This window comes from Cynara cardunculus (genome assembly GCF_001531365.2).
Source record: "Cynara cardunculus var. scolymus isolate 2C chromosome LG 15, CcrdV1, whole genome shotgun sequence".
NCBI classification, from domain to species: domain Eukaryota; kingdom Viridiplantae; phylum Streptophyta; class Magnoliopsida; order Asterales; family Asteraceae; genus Cynara; species Cynara cardunculus.
This window is the reverse complement of record NC_037542.1, coordinates 8,307,661-8,326,470: the sequence shown is the minus strand read 5'-3', so window position 1 is coordinate 8,326,470 and position 18,810 is coordinate 8,307,661. Positions and strand designations below refer to the sequence as shown.

The 18,810-nt window shown below is 31.9% G+C and overlaps 2 protein-coding genes across 2 annotated transcripts; both read left to right on the top strand.

Annotated features, from left to right (window-relative positions):
• Nucleotides 1-867: 867 nt before the first annotated feature.
• Nucleotides 868-3,111, top strand: LOC112528487 (pectate lyase 1-like). The gene is made up of 4 exons (XM_025139516.1): nucleotides 868-1,037; nucleotides 1,791-2,430; nucleotides 2,525-2,767; nucleotides 2,887-3,111. The coding sequence occupies exons 1-4, from the start codon at nucleotides 868-870 to the stop codon at nucleotides 3,109-3,111; spliced, it is 1,278 nt and encodes a 425-aa protein (XP_024995284.1).
• A 2,869-nt stretch (nucleotides 3,112-5,980) lies between these two features.
• On the top strand, nucleotides 5,981-9,675 carry LOC112527804 (single-stranded DNA-binding protein WHY1, chloroplastic-like). Its single transcript, XM_025138614.1, has 7 exons — nucleotides 5,981-6,261; nucleotides 6,338-6,429; nucleotides 6,651-6,743; nucleotides 7,777-7,871; nucleotides 8,798-8,871; nucleotides 8,960-9,048; nucleotides 9,427-9,675. Exons 1-7 carry the CDS (start codon nucleotides 6,072-6,074, stop codon nucleotides 9,544-9,546), a joined length of 753 nt encoding a protein of 250 aa, XP_024994382.1. The 5' UTR covers nucleotides 5,981-6,071; the 3' UTR covers nucleotides 9,547-9,675.
• Nucleotides 9,676-18,810: the final 9,135 nt, after the last annotated feature.

Here is an 18,810-nt window from a genome sequence, read left to right as displayed (position 1 = left end):
GATATTTAATAATATAGTTAAATCTAAAAATATTTAATAGTGAGCTTGTTTTAAAGATATTGACGGAAAAAATCAATTATTTTATTTATTTAATTATTTTTTTCAAGAACTTCATTATTCTTAATGAGAAAGTAGATCGAATATTTTAAACTTTTTTCTTCTTTAATAAAGTAAGGGACTGTTTACCCAATTGCTTACCCGGTAAACGCTTACCGATATGAGTCAACATTATGATTTATTTTGATGCGTAAGATTTTAGTATATTAAAACATATCGAATGCAACAATTTAGTGGGTAAACGCTTACCTGGGTAAGAGTTGTCATCCTTACTTACTGGGTAAGACTCCCCATCATTCTTATCGCTCTTACCCGGTAAGATTCTTGACTCTTCTCATGTTCATCCGATGAGAAAATTTATCTGATAAGTACTTACCAAGTAAGTGTTTAGTAAAACGACCCCTAAGTTAATTAAGTAATTATAGGGTATAAATTGTAATTTTAAATTAAAATTTATTAAGTTTGAAAAAGTTGAATTGTTTACTAAAATGATAATTAAGAGAGGGTAAGAATGTATACATTTAGCAAATAGCAACCCCACTACATACCGTGACTTACATACCGAAAACCACTTTGTATCTCTCATTTCTAGCTTTCTTTTTGCTACAAAATAGTAATTTTATAACCACCTATTTAATTTATGGTAAACCGATTATTACGTAAACATAAACTTATTATTAAAACGACCGATCTTCAACAAAAGACTTTCAAGCGAATCACCTGCTATGGAGCAACAATGGTAGCACCAACGATTTGTGCTTAAGGGTTCGTTATCATACTTTTGAGGAACAATAAAACGATCATACATATATGATGGAGAAGCTACAAGCGTTCGTTTTCCTCTTCACTGTTGTTTTTGCTTTTATGGTGCCAACTACTATAGCCCTCGGTGCCCCCTGGAGCTCAGATAACGATACTCAGATCCCGGAAGCCAGTGACTATACAAGTGAACGTGCCAAACTTGCCGAGAAGGCTTCCATGTATGTCACTTAATCTTTTTTTTTACATTCACTACAAAAATCGAGGTTATATTATCTACATGTCTCAATAGACTTGCTTTAATATCTAAGAGGTTGTTTGTCAGTTCCTGAATGGTTTGGTACAAAATGATTAAATGGTCAAAATGATTGAGAGACTCTCAAATATAATTGTTCGGTAACTGTTTACAATGGAATTAGGGCGCTGAATGGTTAAGAGAGGTCCACGATACAAAATCATTCAGAGAGTTTTATAACTATTAAGAGATAAACTTTTTTTTTTGCCAAACAAGAATCACCTCTAACGATTCAGACGTTGTCTCTTAATGGAACTATTAAGAGGTAAACAAACAACCCGTAAGACTTATGTATTTAACATAAAAACAACTGTATTTACTATGTAAATGTGTTATAAACTTATAATAGATGTTCTTCAATGTCGTAACAAGTTTTTAGAACATTTTTAGAAAAACGTCATATTAGTTATTCTATAGAACATTATTTAAAAAAAATGTTTTATAAGAACAAATGTACAACATTTCTCAAAAGTGTACTATAAAATATAGTTAATACGACAACTTTTTTTTAATTGAAAATGTGCTAAAATGACTTATTAAGACATATAAAACCGTCTTATAAACTTATTGTAACAATTTTAGATAAAAACATTTTTTTTTAGTGCTATAACTTAGACAAAATGGTTTGATGTTTTATAAAATCCTATTATATTAACGGAGAATATATAAATTATTGTAGTTCTGTAGATGGAAAGAATAGTTCAAGGAGGAGCCTAGCTGGTTGCGAACCCACGAACCCAATAGACAATTGCTGGAGATGCAAACCCGATTGGGCAGATAATCGACAAGCATTAGCCCAGTGTGTGAAGGGTTTTGGAACCGGAACCACCGGTGGTGCAGGCGGAGAAATCTATAAAGTCACCGATCCTTCAGATGTGGACGCTGCAGCACCAGTGGAAGGAACGCTGCGTTGGGGTGTCACCCGAGAACGACCTTTGTGGATCATCTTCGAGAGAGATATGGTGATCAATCTCATACATGAGCTTGTGATTACTTCCGACACCACAATCGATGGTAGAGGTGTGAAGGTCGAGATCTGTAATGGCGCAGGTCTCTCCGTTTACAAGGTCAAAAACGTCATCGTTCACGGCCTCTACATACACGATATTAAAGAAACTAAAGGCGGAACTATTGCAAGTGGAGAAGGGAAACCAGGACCAAGATCAGAGGCTGATGGTGATGCTATCAAGGTTTTTGGTTCCACACAGGTTTGGATCGATCATTGCTCGTTTGCCGGAGGCCCAGATGGGCTTGTGGATGTCACCATGGGTAGCACTCTCGTCACCGTTTCCAACTGCAAATTCAACGATCATGATAAAGTAAGAAACTTGAATTCAATACATACATATATGTATCCATTTTACTATACATATATGAAGTTTGGAATGTATTTATACACATACACATACACAGGTAATGTTGCTAGGGGCAGATGATTCGCATTCTGAAGATAAAATTATGAAAGTGACAGTGGCATACAACAAGTTTAGTACAGGATGTGTTCAAAGAATGCCAAGGTGTCGATGGGGTTTTTTCCAGGTTGTTAACAATGATTATGAGAAATGGGGATTGTACGCAATCGGTGGTACCTCCAACCCGACTATCCTCTGTCAAGGAAACCGATTCGTGGCTCCTGATGATAAAAATAAGAAAAAGGTAAATATATATACCTTTTTCTTTCTTCATATATATATATATATATATATATATATATATATATATACGTATATGTATATGTAACAATAATATATGGATGGATGGTGTTTTGAATTAAGGTGACAATGAGGGTAGGTGTGGAAGAGGCAGAGTGGAAGAAATGGAATTGGAGATCACAGGATGACCTTTTATTAAATGGAGCCGTGTTCATAGATTCCGGCAGTGATCCACAGCTGACACCTGAAGAGCAAGCCGGAATGATACCACCGGAACCAGCCTCCACCGTCGAAACGCTCACCAAAGACGCTGGATTTCTCGTATGCTCGCCTGGAACACCTTGTTAAGTTACCTTTTTTATTTTACTCCTTTTTGTCAAGTTGGCAGTGATTTGACGCACCAATGCGATAATCAGGAGAGATTAATTAATTAGGTAGGGAAATAAGTTCGGTTTTTAGTTCTATCAACATGTAAATAATGATTACGGAAATGCTACAACTTTGCTACCGTAGGCGTAAATACCACTACCCTTCTATACCTATCGTTTTTCCAATTCTTTTGCACAACTCGTCCTCACTATATATTTATATACACAAACATATCTCATTCGTCCGTTTTCGTGTTTTTTTTACCCAACACGCTTACAAATCATTTTGATGATGACCGATTAACAATAAGAAGTAAACAAATATATATATATATATATATATATCTAATGCGTGATTAACAACAATCGATATCATTCTCTTCATCCTCTAAAGAATAAGAAACCAAAATAATCAACGTACCACTTCCCTTCCCTACGACTATCTTGTTTGGAAACTTCATTGACGTAAGCACATTGAATTTAAACTCGCCTTGTAGCTAAACCTGATTGTCCCAATATAACTGAACAAATTGCTGTCTGACTCCTAATCCAATATGATTAAATATACAAGAAAAATGAGTTATCGACTTTACCAACATGTCTTCTTTTTTTCCCATTACCAAATGTCGATAACCGTCATTGAGCTGTTGATCTTTTACAAGAATTTGATAAAATACGTATAGACAGATAAAAAAGAGGGGAAAACAAAAAGCCCAAAAAACCGATCGAAAAGATGAAGATAATGAAGTGACAATAGAGAGCAGACACGGTGAGAAAATTAATGAAGGGGAGCAATGATGTTGGGTACAATGGTGGCAAGGGGAAGCAATGGCATTGGTTGCACGAGGTTCATATGACGCAGGGTTTGGGACAAGTAAACTGATTAAGATTTTTTTTACTTCATCTAGCAGGTTAACTGTAGGTTTTTATGGTTAAAAGAATGTAAGTAACTAATAAATAAAAGTTTGATGACTTATTTATTTAGTTTCTTTTTTCAAATACTTAATCATTCAAAATGGATAATTTCAATAGTTTTATAATGAGAAAATTGCATCAAAATGCAACCAAATTTCACTTGTTTCCTCTTTTAGGGCACTAAACTAACTTTCAAAATCGTCATTTTCATTACAAGAATGTATTATGTGTTCAACATTCACATCTTCCATTTATCTATTGATTTATTTTATCCTAACCTCTCTAATTTTATCATCTCCTTCCGATAAATGATCTAAACCACCAACCTCGTCATTGTCGGAAAACCTAATCTCATCATCACTACGGGAAACATAATCCTCTTCAATAGTATCATCATCACTATTCAAGAACTCACCGATACCAACATTAAAATGATCTACAAAAATTTCCAACTATGTTGACAATATATATACCATGACTAGAAAACCTATCAACATCAGCATCACTACCAAGGGTTTCAATCCTTTTTCCAAATCCGTGTTAGGAACCGTATAGTACATTCGACTAACTATAAACGAAATAAAGTCTTCAATATGTTGTCTTAGACTTCTAATATCTACATTACTTATATCAAAATCTTTCAAATATGCAATTTTACTTCCATAATAGAATAGATTTGTTTGGAACATGATGCCATGATTGATAGCCAAATTGATCTTCATATTGCTTTTCAAAAATGACATGCATAAAAAAAACAAATGATATGTAATTACATATTAACCGACTATTTAACATCAATAGAAAATAAACGTGTCACCAACATCAGTTAATTCTTAGAGAGCCATAAGAGAGGTTTTGAGTCCCTTAATTGCCACAATGTAGTCAAGTTGTTCCCTCTAATGATAAACCTCTCTTGTGGCTCTCATACTCTCATACCTTTTAAGAAACTTAGGGGGCGTTTGGTTCGTAGAATGGAATTCGATAGAATTGAAATTCATCAAATAAATTTGACTTTGAGGGAATGAAATGAAATTTGATGGAATTTGACCATGCCTTGTGATTGCGTTTGGTTGTATGGAATTGGAATAAAATTCTTAACGGATTGGAATTTTTTTGTTTGGTTCACGGAATTCAACTTTGGAATCGGAATTAAATATCAACAAATGACCTTTATGATTTTTGAATAACGGAATTGGACTAGTGATATCGATAGCTAGTTATCTTGAATTGATTTCTTGATTACATATGTTGTCTATCGATCTCGTATAGATGGAAAAATTACGAGAGAGGGGGAGGGGAGAGAGAGAGCGTACCAGATGGAGATCGAACCAGAGATCAATTAGATGAGATGGTAGATGCAACGTTGAATGAATTTGGATTATGAAAGGAATTTGTCGGAAAAGAATTGAAATCCGAGAGTATTACTGTGGAATGTAAAATATATGAATGAATGAATTTATTGAAATTGAAATGATTCCATCATTTTTATTCCATGAACCAAACATTATATTTAAAATTTGGTCAAAGGATTTGGTCATTCCAATTCATTTTAATTCCATCTAAATTCATAAACCAAACCGTCCCTTAATTTATTTAAAATTGAAAATTCAAACTTTTCTCAAAAGTTAATCTGTAAAAATGAGTTTAAAAAAGAAAAGAGGGACAACTTCTTTTCTTGTTTTCTATTTTTTGGGAAGGGTTTATCGAGATTTAGGGGGTGTTTGGGATTGCTTATAAAAACAATTTATTGACTTATTCCGGTGTGGCATCGGTAATAAGCACTTTTGAGTGTTTGGGTAAACAACTTATACCGGTGTCAAACCGGTAATAAGGAGTTTTTTAAGAAGTTAAACACTTCTGACTTATCATAAGTTAATAAGTGCTTTTGTAGAAAAGTCATAAGTTGTTTCAGATAAGCAATCCCAAACACCCCCTTATACATATCGATAGAAAGGGGCTTTATCATCTTCTCACTGTCACCCGGTGAAGACTCCAGTAAAAAGCTTTGATAGAAAACGTGGAAAAATGGAGATGTTAAATCTATCAATATCTTCAACACGCGCCCTCCAAAACCCTAAACCCCCTTTCACGTTAGCCCCTCAAATCTCTGCTCCATCTACAATCAAATTCATAAACCCTACCTCAAGAAAACTCAATCTCAAGTGCCAATACTCCGACCAACAACAAAGGCCTGATGTCTCTCAACCTAGACAAGGTAATCTTGTCTTTCTATTTATGAAATTTTAGTCCCAAACTGAAATGGGTTTTGTTTTGTTTCGATTAATCAACAGAGACTCCCAAGGTTTTCATTGGGCATTCCATATACAAAGGAAAGGCTGCTCTTACAGTTGAACCTCGCCCACCTGAGTTCGCCCCTTTAGATGTATGTATACTTGATTGTTTCCACTTTGATTAATTTTGGTTTTATAATGCAAATCATGTCAATTGTGAAGTTGAAAAGTAACATGTTTGACTCCAAAATCAAACTGTAGCACTCTTGGCTAGTGGAAGGGGGAATTACTGTGATTTTTTTTGTATAAAAGTGTTGGTTATGCGATGCTTCTATTTGTTATGATTAATTTGTGGGGATGGTTGTTTGTACAGTCGGGTGCGTTTAAGCTGACAAAGGAGGGTTTTGTGTTGCTTCAATTTGCACCCGCTGCTGGTGTTCGTCAATATGACTGGAGCAGAAAACAGGTAACTTTATTTTCTTGGTCTTTGATTGATAATACATTTGAGTTTTTGCAAATATAATCTTTCTGTCTTTATATGCAAGTTTTTTGCAATGTTGGCTTATATGGACCAAGCTCATAATGCACATTTGGATGAGCTTAATGTGTAAATTCACAATGTAAAAATACGGCATTATTGCCCTTTGCTTCCTTCTTCAAAGAATAAGAATGCTCCTCTTTATGGTAATTGTGGTGTCCGGGCCATCTTGTACGCACCTTGACTAATCCCCTTAAGATAATAGCCAGGAAAATCCTTTGTGTTCTTGAGAAGACTCGAACTGGGCAATTGGCGATCTATGGGAAGGAGCCCAAAGTTGGCTCCTTTTATAAGAAGAATTCAAATAGAAAATGGGGCACATAACCATGTTTTGATTCTTTTCACATTATGTAAATGAAACTCGCAATCACAGATTAGTTCTTCTTGCACCATATTCATGGGACTGGCACAAAGAAAAAGTTACATGGCCAAGACGAATGGGATTTTGAACATTTTGGCGCTCCTAGTCTCTTATTCTTCATGGTATTGTTTTGATAAATAGTTGTGATTTTGCTTAACCTGGTTTGTTTGTCCATATCAAAACATAATTACATTGGATTTTTAGCAGAAGTTGATAAAGAAGCCAACTTTTGAGTACAATCTGACCTGTATTTCTAGTTTTAGCTGTCAAGATCTAGAAAATAGACAGATCAACCATGATCATATTGAGGGTAATAAGGTCTTTTAACATGAGAAAAATTTCCAATTAAACGTATGAACTCCCTCTGTTCCTGAAAAAGGTCTATATTCCTTTCATTAGAATTGTCTTTTTCCTTTCGAATTAACAAAGAAATTAAGGACCTTTTTGTTCAAATCTACAATGGGCATCATTAATCAAGATTGCATGTTACTGTTTGGTTTATTATCTAAATTGTTGTTTTCATGAACTCCTTTTTTTCTGGCTATTCATTTTATGAAATTAATTTTATTTTTGTTTTATAAATTTCGTCCATAATTCCAGGTATTCTCATTATCAGTTACTGAAATCGGAAATCTTATCAGCCTTGGTGCAAGGGATTCATGTGAATTCTTTCATGACCCTTTTAAAGGAAAAAGGTAATTTCCGTTTATAAGCATGTGGTATGCTAGGATCGTAATCCACAGTTCCACACCCATGTAAGTACAATTGCAGACAACCAAAAATCAAACACGTACTACAATAAGATCGGCCTTATAGGATGCCAGAAGTGTCTAAATGTTCTAATAGCCTGTTTTATAGGACCTAAGTTTATAGGACCAAACAATTGAACGTGTTATGTAACTGTGTTACAAAAAGTTGATAGGACGCTTTTGGGCGTCCTAACAACTTTTCTAGGACAATCAGTGTGCTATCTGCCTTTTTATACATCATTATTTGAAGAAAAACGTCCTATAGAAACAAGTGTCCAATAAGAGATTTGTTCATATGACACTTCTCTAAAATGTCTTATAAAAGAACTAATAGGACACTTTATTTCATAAGTATCCTGAAAACTTCTTATGATGCCCAAATACATGATAAGGTTGGGTTCCGGTGAGAATGGAAGTTACGGTGGGAAGGGTAAGAAGGGATCTCCATTCTTAGATCAATCCTAATTGAAGGTCAACAGTAATAGATGCACCGCATCAATTCTCGTGAGAAGCGCAATTCATGGGATGGGGGTGAGATTAAAAGTGATCAAGGGTCCAGATCCCTTTTCACACTTCCCACCTTAAACACCTATTCTCACACGATCATTCGTTATACATGATAACGGCATATTGTCACACCTTTACATGAGATGCACAATTGTTTGGTCTTATAAACTGAAGTCCTATAAAACAATCTATTAGGACATTTAGACATAAACAGTTTTGTTGTAGCCTGTAGGACGGTATACACATGTGGACGTAAATACGATTCCCAACAATTTGTTCATATGTCAATGCATTGACTCTATGATGATGGCCGCAGGTGTATTTTCTCGAGTCTAATATTTTGTTTTTTACTATTTTTATTGCAGCGATGAAGGTAGGGTGAGGAAGGTTTTGAAAGTGGAGCCTCTCCCAGATGGATCTGGCCACTTCTTTAATCTCAGTAATCTTTGTTACTTACTCTTTTCATTCTTAAATAACTCATTTCTTGATTATCCGTTTAATTAACCAAATGCGTTAATGAACTGAAGGTGTTCAGAACAAGCTTATAAACATGGATGAGAGCATTTATATTCCCGTTACCAAGGCAGAATTCGCAATTCTCGTATCAGCTTTCAATGTATGCTTCTTTTGACAGCCCTTTGGTTTATGTTCGGCCCTTTTTTGAAGGGTTTATTAAGGCCGCTACCTTATTTTTTGAGCTTATTGAAAAACCTCTTTTTCGTTGGCCCTTTTTGAAAATAGCGTTTCAATAAGCTCCGTGGGCTTCTTCTTTTCACCTTTTCCGATTATGTGCCTTGTATTTTTCCGATTAGTTTTTCAGCATGTCTTTTTAGATTGTTTTACATTATCATCTAGCTTATCCACTAGTTTTTTTTACCAAACATGACTGTTTTAGCTTATCAACCAATAACTATCTTATCAGATAGTTTGTCAAACGTAGCCTAAGCGCAATGTGGTTTTTGGATGTTTTTCTAACATCCTCTATGTTATGCAGTTTGCTGTACCATATCTTTTGGGTTGGCATACTTTTGCAAATTCTATCAGACCGGAAGATATAACACGTTCGAACAATGCTAATTCACGATCTGGTGCTGATTTGGAATGGAACAGATAGTCGTTGCTTTTTGGAGTACGTGTTTTAAAGACGGTTTACGGGTTTGTTATGCTTTCAAATCTTTAGCTTTTGTTCAGCCGAACTTTTTAAAATCTTTGTGTAAGATGGTCATGTATCTTTTGGCGTATTGCGGTTATCCTCAGTGTACCATCACCATCTTTGGCTATGCACTTCTTAAGCTGTTTAGTTTATTGTACCTTCTCCACTGACGTTATTGCATATGCCGATCTTTTCTTGACGTGTGTTTGCACGTTCTGGTTTTACAATTTTCCCAGTTTATCGAGCCCCTTAGTTACTTCTGAAAATCGACAGCTAAGAGTTGTCGGTGCTCTAACTTTTGCCCGAAAAAAACAGAAGTTGCCGCCAAATCTATCTTTACTGGCGATGAACTCGTAAAACCTAATCACACGTGATTGTAGAATCAACTATTGCTCGTGGTTTTGATGCCTGTCGTGCTAAAAGTTGCCATTAAGTATCTAACTTTTGTCACCGTGAAATGTGAGAATTGTGCCTTAAACCCAAAGTTTGTTTCTATGCTACACGAACTGAACTTGCCTTCCATCGAAACTGCATTCAGTGGATCGTGTACATCAGGAGGACCCTCGGAACAGATTTTGCAATGGACCCGATGATATGGTGAAACCACGTACATGAAATTGCGTATGTAGAAGAAAGGAACCGGACAAGCTCCAATGCTAGCTCGTGACTTGCGTCCAAGCTAGCCTTCGATGTCTATGCGGGATTTAGTCCAGAATTAGGGTTCTTTTTTCTTTTATCTATTAACTTGGTAATAACTAAAATCATAAACTCTTGTGAATTATGAAATAAATGAAATGTTGCATATGATTAATGATGGACCAAAAATTCAAAGTCAAAGTTTAGAGAAGATAATGTATAACATGTTATTAAAAAATCAGATGACATGAACAATCCATGATGATTACATTAATTATAATGAATTAAGACAACAATTAAATGATTAAAAAATTAATAAAAAGCGTAATGCAAGATCAAGATGATTATAAAATGGATTAGTGGTTCTAAGTTAGATTTAATTCATTGACCATTTCATTATCTTATTTATGAACTTGACAACTATGTTGTGTAACGTTTCCATTTTATTTGTTCCATTAAATGATAAATTTAAAAACAAATTAAAAAGTCTTAGTGGTGTGTATGTGTAAGAGTAGGTTTAATTTGACTTTTAACGTTTCCATAATTACTATACTAACTTTTAGCTTCATTTAATACTGCTTTTCTTTTTCTACCTTTACATTTGCATGTATTTTTATATCATGGGTATTCGATCAGACTTGTACAGGTTTCGATTAATCCCAAATGTTCCCAAGAACAACTAGCAAACTCTTTAATTGTCGTGCATAACTTGAATATGTGATGCCTGAGGCAAATTCCCAAATACTTGGCATTCATTTCATTATATGACTCTACACAAAATATATATATAAATATATTATTTTATTGTACATGAATATACATCATGTCATGTTTTTATTTTGTTTTATTTAAATAGTAAAAAGAATTATTAAAATAACGTATATTAATTAATGTAGGGAGCTGATTGACGTAACAATCTGACACTAATTTCTATGCGTTTCACTCAAGGGAGTGTCTCCTTCTCTTCATGGTTAAATGAAGTTCTATAGGCTTCCATTTGCACTACATGCTACTTGCTTTGGAGCCACCATAACAATACAATCTTCAGAAACAAGTTGGACTCTACCGAGATGGCTATTTGCTGGGATGTAGGTTTGAATGGGTGTCGAGACAAATCAGTAAAGGAAACATTTAATGGGAGTTGTGGATCGAGAATCCATCTTGTCTCTCCTTCAACAGATGAGCTGTCCTTACGGCACCGGGTCATCCTTTATCAGGCCTGATCAATGTTTTACCTTTAGCTTGATCATTTTGTCAACAACTAGTTTATGAATTAGTTTGACAAACATAACATTATTGTAATAAAAACACAAACATCTTAAATCATCATTTAACATCATATATTTATGTAGTTCAATTGGTTAGTTTCGTTATGGTACTTATATATCACATATTTTCTTAAAGATATTTCACCTCAACGTAATTTTAGTTATTTGAGCAAAATGTTGATTATCGACAATTCTAAATGGTTCCATATGGAATCTACCTTCATAAACATTAACGTGAGGGACATTTTTTGCTCACTGGATGGTTGGGGCTAGCGGGGGCCCATGATTAAACCCGAGTTCTGTATTATATTTGGACAAAGTCCCCCCCACATCTTTGTCAACTGAGCTACACCCCAGACGCCTACATAGCCCCATTAGATTAGTTGAAGTGTGCGCAAACAGGGTGATCAAGATATGGGACGAGGGAAGCATTGAGACGAAATAAATCAAATACATTATTCTTATGGGAAATTAATTGAAATTTCTATTTTTTAAAGTATATAATATTTATATACGGCAAATGCAATAAATAAACTCGCATACCCTCCTCACATTTGGTGAAGTTTGAACCTCTGACCTTCTATGAGGTCATAGACTACGATACCGTTAGGCCAATGACCCTTTGGTTAAAATAGTTATTTTGACCGCATGGTTTCATCTTTTAGCCATTTCTCTCCTAAAATAACGAAAATAGCCATGAGTCTGCAATTGGCAGGTTCGGAATTTACGGGTAGGGTCAAAATGTAAGGAAAAAAAAAAGGAAACTTCTAAACAAGGTCCACCAAATGTGTAAATTTGGAAAAACACATGCAATTACGGATATATTTTTGCGGACCTATAACTAATTTACATATTTGGTCCCTACAATTACGGGTCTAGTTCAGAAACTTTTTTTTCTTACACTTTGATATCTCCACTAGTTATGGACCAGTCAATTGCAGACCTACGGCTATTTTCGTTATTTTAGAAGAGAAATGACTAAAAGGTGAAAAATGACTATTTTAATCAATTTCCCTATTCTTAGCCGGTGAACCTACCAATTGTTTATCTTTTAGCTAATTAAGAACAAACCAAAATCTAAACTTAACAATGGAAACCAACCAGCAATACATATGAAATAAAAATTGACAAGTTGTAAAAAATTGAACAAATTATAGGTGTTTTAAAAGTACAATAATGGGCATAATTTATTGTATATTAAGTTATTAACTTAGAGGTCAATTTGGTATTTAACTAATAATTATAAAAAATAACAATTAGATAAACATAAATTATTAATTAAGGTCAACTATAAATGTCAGTTGACTTTGTATTTGGAATACGAACCCTCACTTATATCTTCATTTAATACATACACATAACATATATACATATAATATATAAGGTTGGATACTTGTTAGAAATGTCATTTTTCATGAAAAATAGGGCCGTTCCTTAGCATGTTAAATGTGAGAATTTGAACAGGGCCCTCGAAATTTTGGGGCCCAAATTTACACGTGGTTTAGGGTATTTTTATCGACCTGTGTAAAAGAATAACCGAAATTATTTATGTTCAAACCATTAATCGTTTGATTTTAGGTTCAAATCATTAATGGTTTATGTTTAGTTTCAGATTGTTAATCGTTTTAGGTTTAGTTCATTTTTGTTCTTAACATATATTATATCCATTATCTCATTTATGCAATGTAATCAAAAGTTTTGAATGTAACAGAGCCACCAAAAAAATTGGAACGTCCCTGATAAAAAAATATAAGAAATGAAACATTTATATAATATAACGTAATCTTTACATGATGTGTGAATGCGTGTGGAGGTAAATATACAAGTCTTGAGCCTTCACCATTTTCACAAATTATAACCTAAGATTCACATAATATAAGAATACCTTTACCAACTTCTCATACTTTTTACCACGTGATCCCAATTAAGGGGCCGTTTATCAAACATTTACCCGGTAAGTACTTACCTGTAAAATTTAATATTATTATTTACTTACCGGGTAAGATTTTAGTTTACCAAAACGACGTTGTATGCAACAATTTACCCGATAAGCACTTACCGTGGTAAGAGTTGTTGCCCTCACTTACCGGGTATTACTTGGTAAGCGCTTACCTGAGTAAACGTTTGGTAATCGGCCCCTAAGTAACACTATATACATAGATACATACTTACATAGGACCGGTAATCAAATGAGAACCAATGAAAAGTTAAAAATCCATATAAAAATATTCTTTTACATGATTTTTTTTCATCAAAGACTATAATTTAAGATTTTTTACAATATGTTTGTGTTCACGTTGTGAAAAAAGATACATGTGAAAACTTTTTTGTTTTGAAAATACATGTAAAAATGTTTCACATTGTGAAACAAATATATAAAACTATCACACTATAAAAGGAATATATGTGAAACGATACCTTAAATCCTACCATTTCATGAAAACCGGGAGACTTGGGATTACGTAAGGAATTTTTATCTTTCTTGAGAACCGTGAGACCCTCCTCGTTATCCTTGGATGAGTTCGGTTAATTGATCCGACGCCTCACAAAAACACAAACCGAACTTGATGGCATTGAAGTAGAGGGACTTAACATAACTCACATACCTTATAACATATTCAGACATATCAATCTTTATACATCTTAACATGCATGAAAATATTGCACCTTCGTGTATTATATGTGAATACGTGAGCGTTATCTAACATTCATATATATATATATATATATATATACTCACAAGCGAATGTATGAACATAAACTAATCAAAACTTAGACGATACATGAGATTATAACACAATTATGAATATAAACTAACACAGTAAAAAAATTGTTTTGGTGATAAAATCGGATTTGGTAATTAACGATTATAGCTTGAGTTATAATCTTCATATTAAAATAGAGACGATTTAGGAATAATTATGATTATCTATTGCATTATATTCAAATTATATAAATATAATTTATAATTAATGGTTAATATATTTATTTATTAAATAATTGTACTACCCTTTAATTCGGTTCATAATTGTCATCCCTTAAAATCAGATAATAAATAGCTCGGATAATTTCTTGCATTCACTTAAATTGACTATTTCTTATTTGAATCAGACAGATTCTTACTTACTTTCTATAAAATGATATCTTTAAAAATATTTTAAGTATGACGGTAAAATATTATTAGAAAGTTGGTGTCATTATTGTATGATATTACGATGATGTTGAATTTGATATTTAGCACTTTTTTTCTTTATTTTAGAGTATTAAAATATTTATCTTAATTTGTAATTAATAATTATATAAACTAATTACGGTAATAGGATATTATTAAAAATTGAAATATAAAAGACTCGGATTTAAGATATATTATTTTAAATTTATAGAACAAACAATTATATATCTTAAATATAATTTATATAAAGCATATAAATACCATTATTAGCTAACCAACCCTAGAATTAAAAACAACATCATGTTACTTTCATCTTGTTTGACTTCAATTCTAAATTTTTGCATTTGTATGCAAACATAATACACAAGAACGAACCGGTAAACATACTATTTCCTTGTATAATAATTGGTCAATAGTTATATAAACAATTTAAGAGAAAAATTCATAAAAAACCCAAACTATTTTAAATGATTAAGTCTGTAAACTAATTTTTTGAATGAAAAATAATATCTAAACTTTCATATTTTGAATGATCAAGCTCATGGATTCTTTTTTTGCATAAAAAACCATTAAATTTTCTCATTTTGAAGATTTAAAATTGATTACTTAGATTATTTTAACCCAAAAAAACCATATATCTATGATGGGTCATCTTTTGCATCTTTCAGTTATGCTATCTAACTTGACATAAAATAACAACTCTCAATATACATGAATATAAGTCAACAAGACCTACAACTTTAACATGAAGACCTTTAACATATATTAAGATGCGATTTTAATATATCTTAACGTAAAAGCAATGAACTTTAACATACATTAACAAACCTTGTATATATCATGGAAACAATGAATATTAACTTAACGTATCTGTACATACAAAAGATATTAAGATACATTAACGAGCAACGTCAATACAATGACCGAATGATTGATTAACCCTCTTTTGAAAAAGACGGTGCACACGTTCATACGGTCTAAGATCAAGGGTTGTGCAAGGGTTCCTACGATGTGTCGGTTTCCAACAAATCTTGAATTCCTATATACTTAAAACCCAACTCCATATATCTATACTATATTATAAAGCATTAGACAAAAACTCTTAAAAACCATTTTTTATGCGTAAAGTACTGTTTATTAATGCGTATTATTTAAAACTCAAGATTACAAGTAGATTGCGCGTAAGTACAACTTATTAAAGCTTCATATCTTAATTCGTGTAACTAACTGCAGATAAACATAATCAAATACATGATAAATATCTCATTTTAAATATAGAAAATGTAAAATATAATTAAGATAATAATTGAATTCTAACAAAATATTTAATTATTATATTTATAAAATGTTATATTACTAAACCAAAAATAAATTATTTCGTTATTAAACTTAAATTAAATTATAATAAAAAAATATATACTATATTATAAAGCATTTGACAAAAACTCTTAAAAACCACTTTTTATGCGTAAAGTATTATTTATTAATGCATATTACTTAAAACTCAAAATTACAAGTAGATTGTGCGTAAGTACGACTTATTAAAGCTCTATATCTTAATTCGTGTGACTAACTGTAGATAAACATAATCAAATACATGATAAACATCTCATTTTAAATATAAAAAATCTAAAATATAATTAACATAATCATTGAGTTCTAACAGAATACTTAATTATTATCTTTATAAAATGTTATATTATTATATCAAAAATAAATTTTTTCGTCATTAAAAACTTAAATTAAATTATAATAAAAATAAATAAATTAAAGAAATTAAATAAAAAATGAGAAGTTTTAAATAGTTGATTTGATATATATATATTTTTCAAATTTTTATGATATTTTCAAATTTATATTTTATTCAAAAATAAAATCATTATTGCGTTCTTAAAAACACATAAAATCGTATTATAACATCGACAGAGACAAATAATAAAATAGAATATTAAAATCGAAATGTGTCTTGCTGCATTGTACGAGTATTCTACTAGTGTGTGTGTATATATATATATATATATATATATATATTATTTATAAAATAATATTAAAAGAGCGAACCTAATTAGGGGAGTATTTCGTAAAGATGTAATGAGACAAGGAAAAAAACAAAAGAAAATAAAGTCAGGTGTAAGCAAGTCAGGAGTGGACCCCATTGATGGTCAAAATGGTGGCCCATCGGAAGCTGACGGCGGAATTCACCAATCGCCGCCGTGGTCCTCTGACGTCTCTTTCTCCCAAATCTTCAACTCCTTGACTTTTCGCTTTTCGGTGTCTTCTTTTGTTACCCAACAGTCGCAAAAACAATAATGGCTCCGTCCTATGCTTACATTTTTTGTCAAAGTTTTCAATTTCTTGTGACATTATAATATAAGTTTCATTATCATATTTGAAAAAAAAAATTAATTATCGACAACCCAATTAATTCATACGAGAATACATCTTTAAGAACACCAATGTGAGAGGATATTTTACTCGCTCAACGGTTGAAGCTAGTTGGTGGCTCGAGATCAAACCCAAAATCTGTTTCGTATTTAAACAAAGTTGCCCCATTTTCTCAATCGTTAGATCTTTGTTTTGGTTGATAAACTCTCTTCGGTTTGTACTTTATACTATCTTGATCGTTAATAGTAATTTCAACTTTAATAAATTCTTTTGACAATTTAAAAAAATAATGAGCATTTTACGTTAATGAATATAATAGAAGAAAACAATATATTTGATAATTTTGTTAGCTTTGTTTCTTTTATTTTTAAAATTTGAAATATAATTCTTTCATCAAATAAAGAGTGGAGGAAGAAAATTTATCTACACTGTCTTGAAAAAATGTAAGAAAATTCACGATTTCAAGTTTGAGAAATCTCTTTTTAAATATATGTCTTTAATTAAATACTTGTCGTAAAAATAGTTAAAAATCATTGGTGACCTAAACAATATAACTATACCTGTATTTAAACAAATAAATAGAATATATGTGTAGACAACCATATAAATAAAAAACCCATTAAAAAATACATGAAATTTATCGTAAAAAAGTCTGTGTATTCAATAAAATAAGATGCTTACTTTAAAATCTATAGAAAACTTGACATTTATAAAAAAGAAAAAAACGAAGAATTTGATATGAATAAATAAAGTTAACCGAGTTCCGTTCATTTTCAATACTGATCATGAAGCACCATGAGTAGCAGGATGTTGAGGTCCGAAAAAATCGATCAAATTCTTGGTGGGAATCATCAAGTTTATAATGTTTGAATAACGGCTGGGAGACTATATCAAACTTTATTTATTAAATATAAGGGAGAACGGATACCAGTTTTGACTCCAACATGGTTGCGTCCATGAAAAGGTATAAAATGAATCTTTATATGTTTTTTTTGTCATATAAAATTATTATAACAATATATACATTGATAACATTCATTTTGATTTATAAAATGTTTTTCAGTTTATCAAATGTTGTTAATGTAATTATTATTTTATTAAATCATATCGTCCAGAAAATATATTTTTAAGGCAAAAAGAATATGTTGATGAAATTTAATATTTTTAAGAGTAAATTACGTTTTTTGTTCTTATGGTTTGTTAAATATTGCGGATTTCATTTATGTGGTTTCAAAATTGATAATTTGTAATTCATTTTTATTTTCATCATTGAGACAAAATACTACTTTTAAGTATGGATGACCAACATAGAAATTAATTGTAAAACATATGGACGAAACAGAAAACAATAAATTTTAGATCATAAATATGAAAAAGATAATGAGTTATAAACCATATGGATGAAAATCATAATCTTATAACTAGAAGGATGAAAATCGTAATCTTATAACCAGAAGGACTAAAAACGTAATTTACTCTATTTTAATCTTTCTTTTCCTCGTCTTCATGTTAACAAGAGAGAGGGAGAGAGTTTTTACTTTTTAGGACTTCATGGAGGGTCTAATGCGCGGTTGACTTTAGTGTGGGCACAGCTCATGTTAACATAGGCATGAGAAGAGAGTGGGGATGGCTTAAAACTCAAATATCATAATTTCAAAATAATAATAAATTTTTATATATGTAACTTGAAGTTGATACAAAACCAATATCAACATATACCATTGATATCAATTAAATTGATAACCATGTACAATTGGTTGTAAC

Coding starts and splice junctions, on each gene's coding strand:
- LOC112528487 (XM_025139516.1), top strand. CDS start 868: ATGATGGAGAAGCTACAAGCGTTCGTTTTCCTCTTCACTGTTGTTTTT. Junction 1,038..1,790: donor CTTGCCGAGAAGGCTTCCAT/GTATGTCACTTA, acceptor AAATTATTGTAG/TTCTGTAGATGGAAAGAATA. Junction 2,431..2,524: donor AATTCAACGATCATGATAAA/GTAAGAAACTTG, acceptor ACACATACACAG/GTAATGTTGCTAGGGGCAGA.
- LOC112527804 (XM_025138614.1), top strand. CDS start 6,072: ATGGAGATGTTAAATCTATCAATATCTTCAACACGCGCCCTCCAAAAC. Junction 7,872..8,797: donor GACCCTTTTAAAGGAAAAAG/GTAATTTCCGTT, acceptor TTTTTATTGCAG/CGATGAAGGTAGGGTGAGGA. Junction 8,872..8,959: donor TGGCCACTTCTTTAATCTCA/GTAATCTTTGTT, acceptor AATGAACTGAAG/GTGTTCAGAACAAGCTTATA.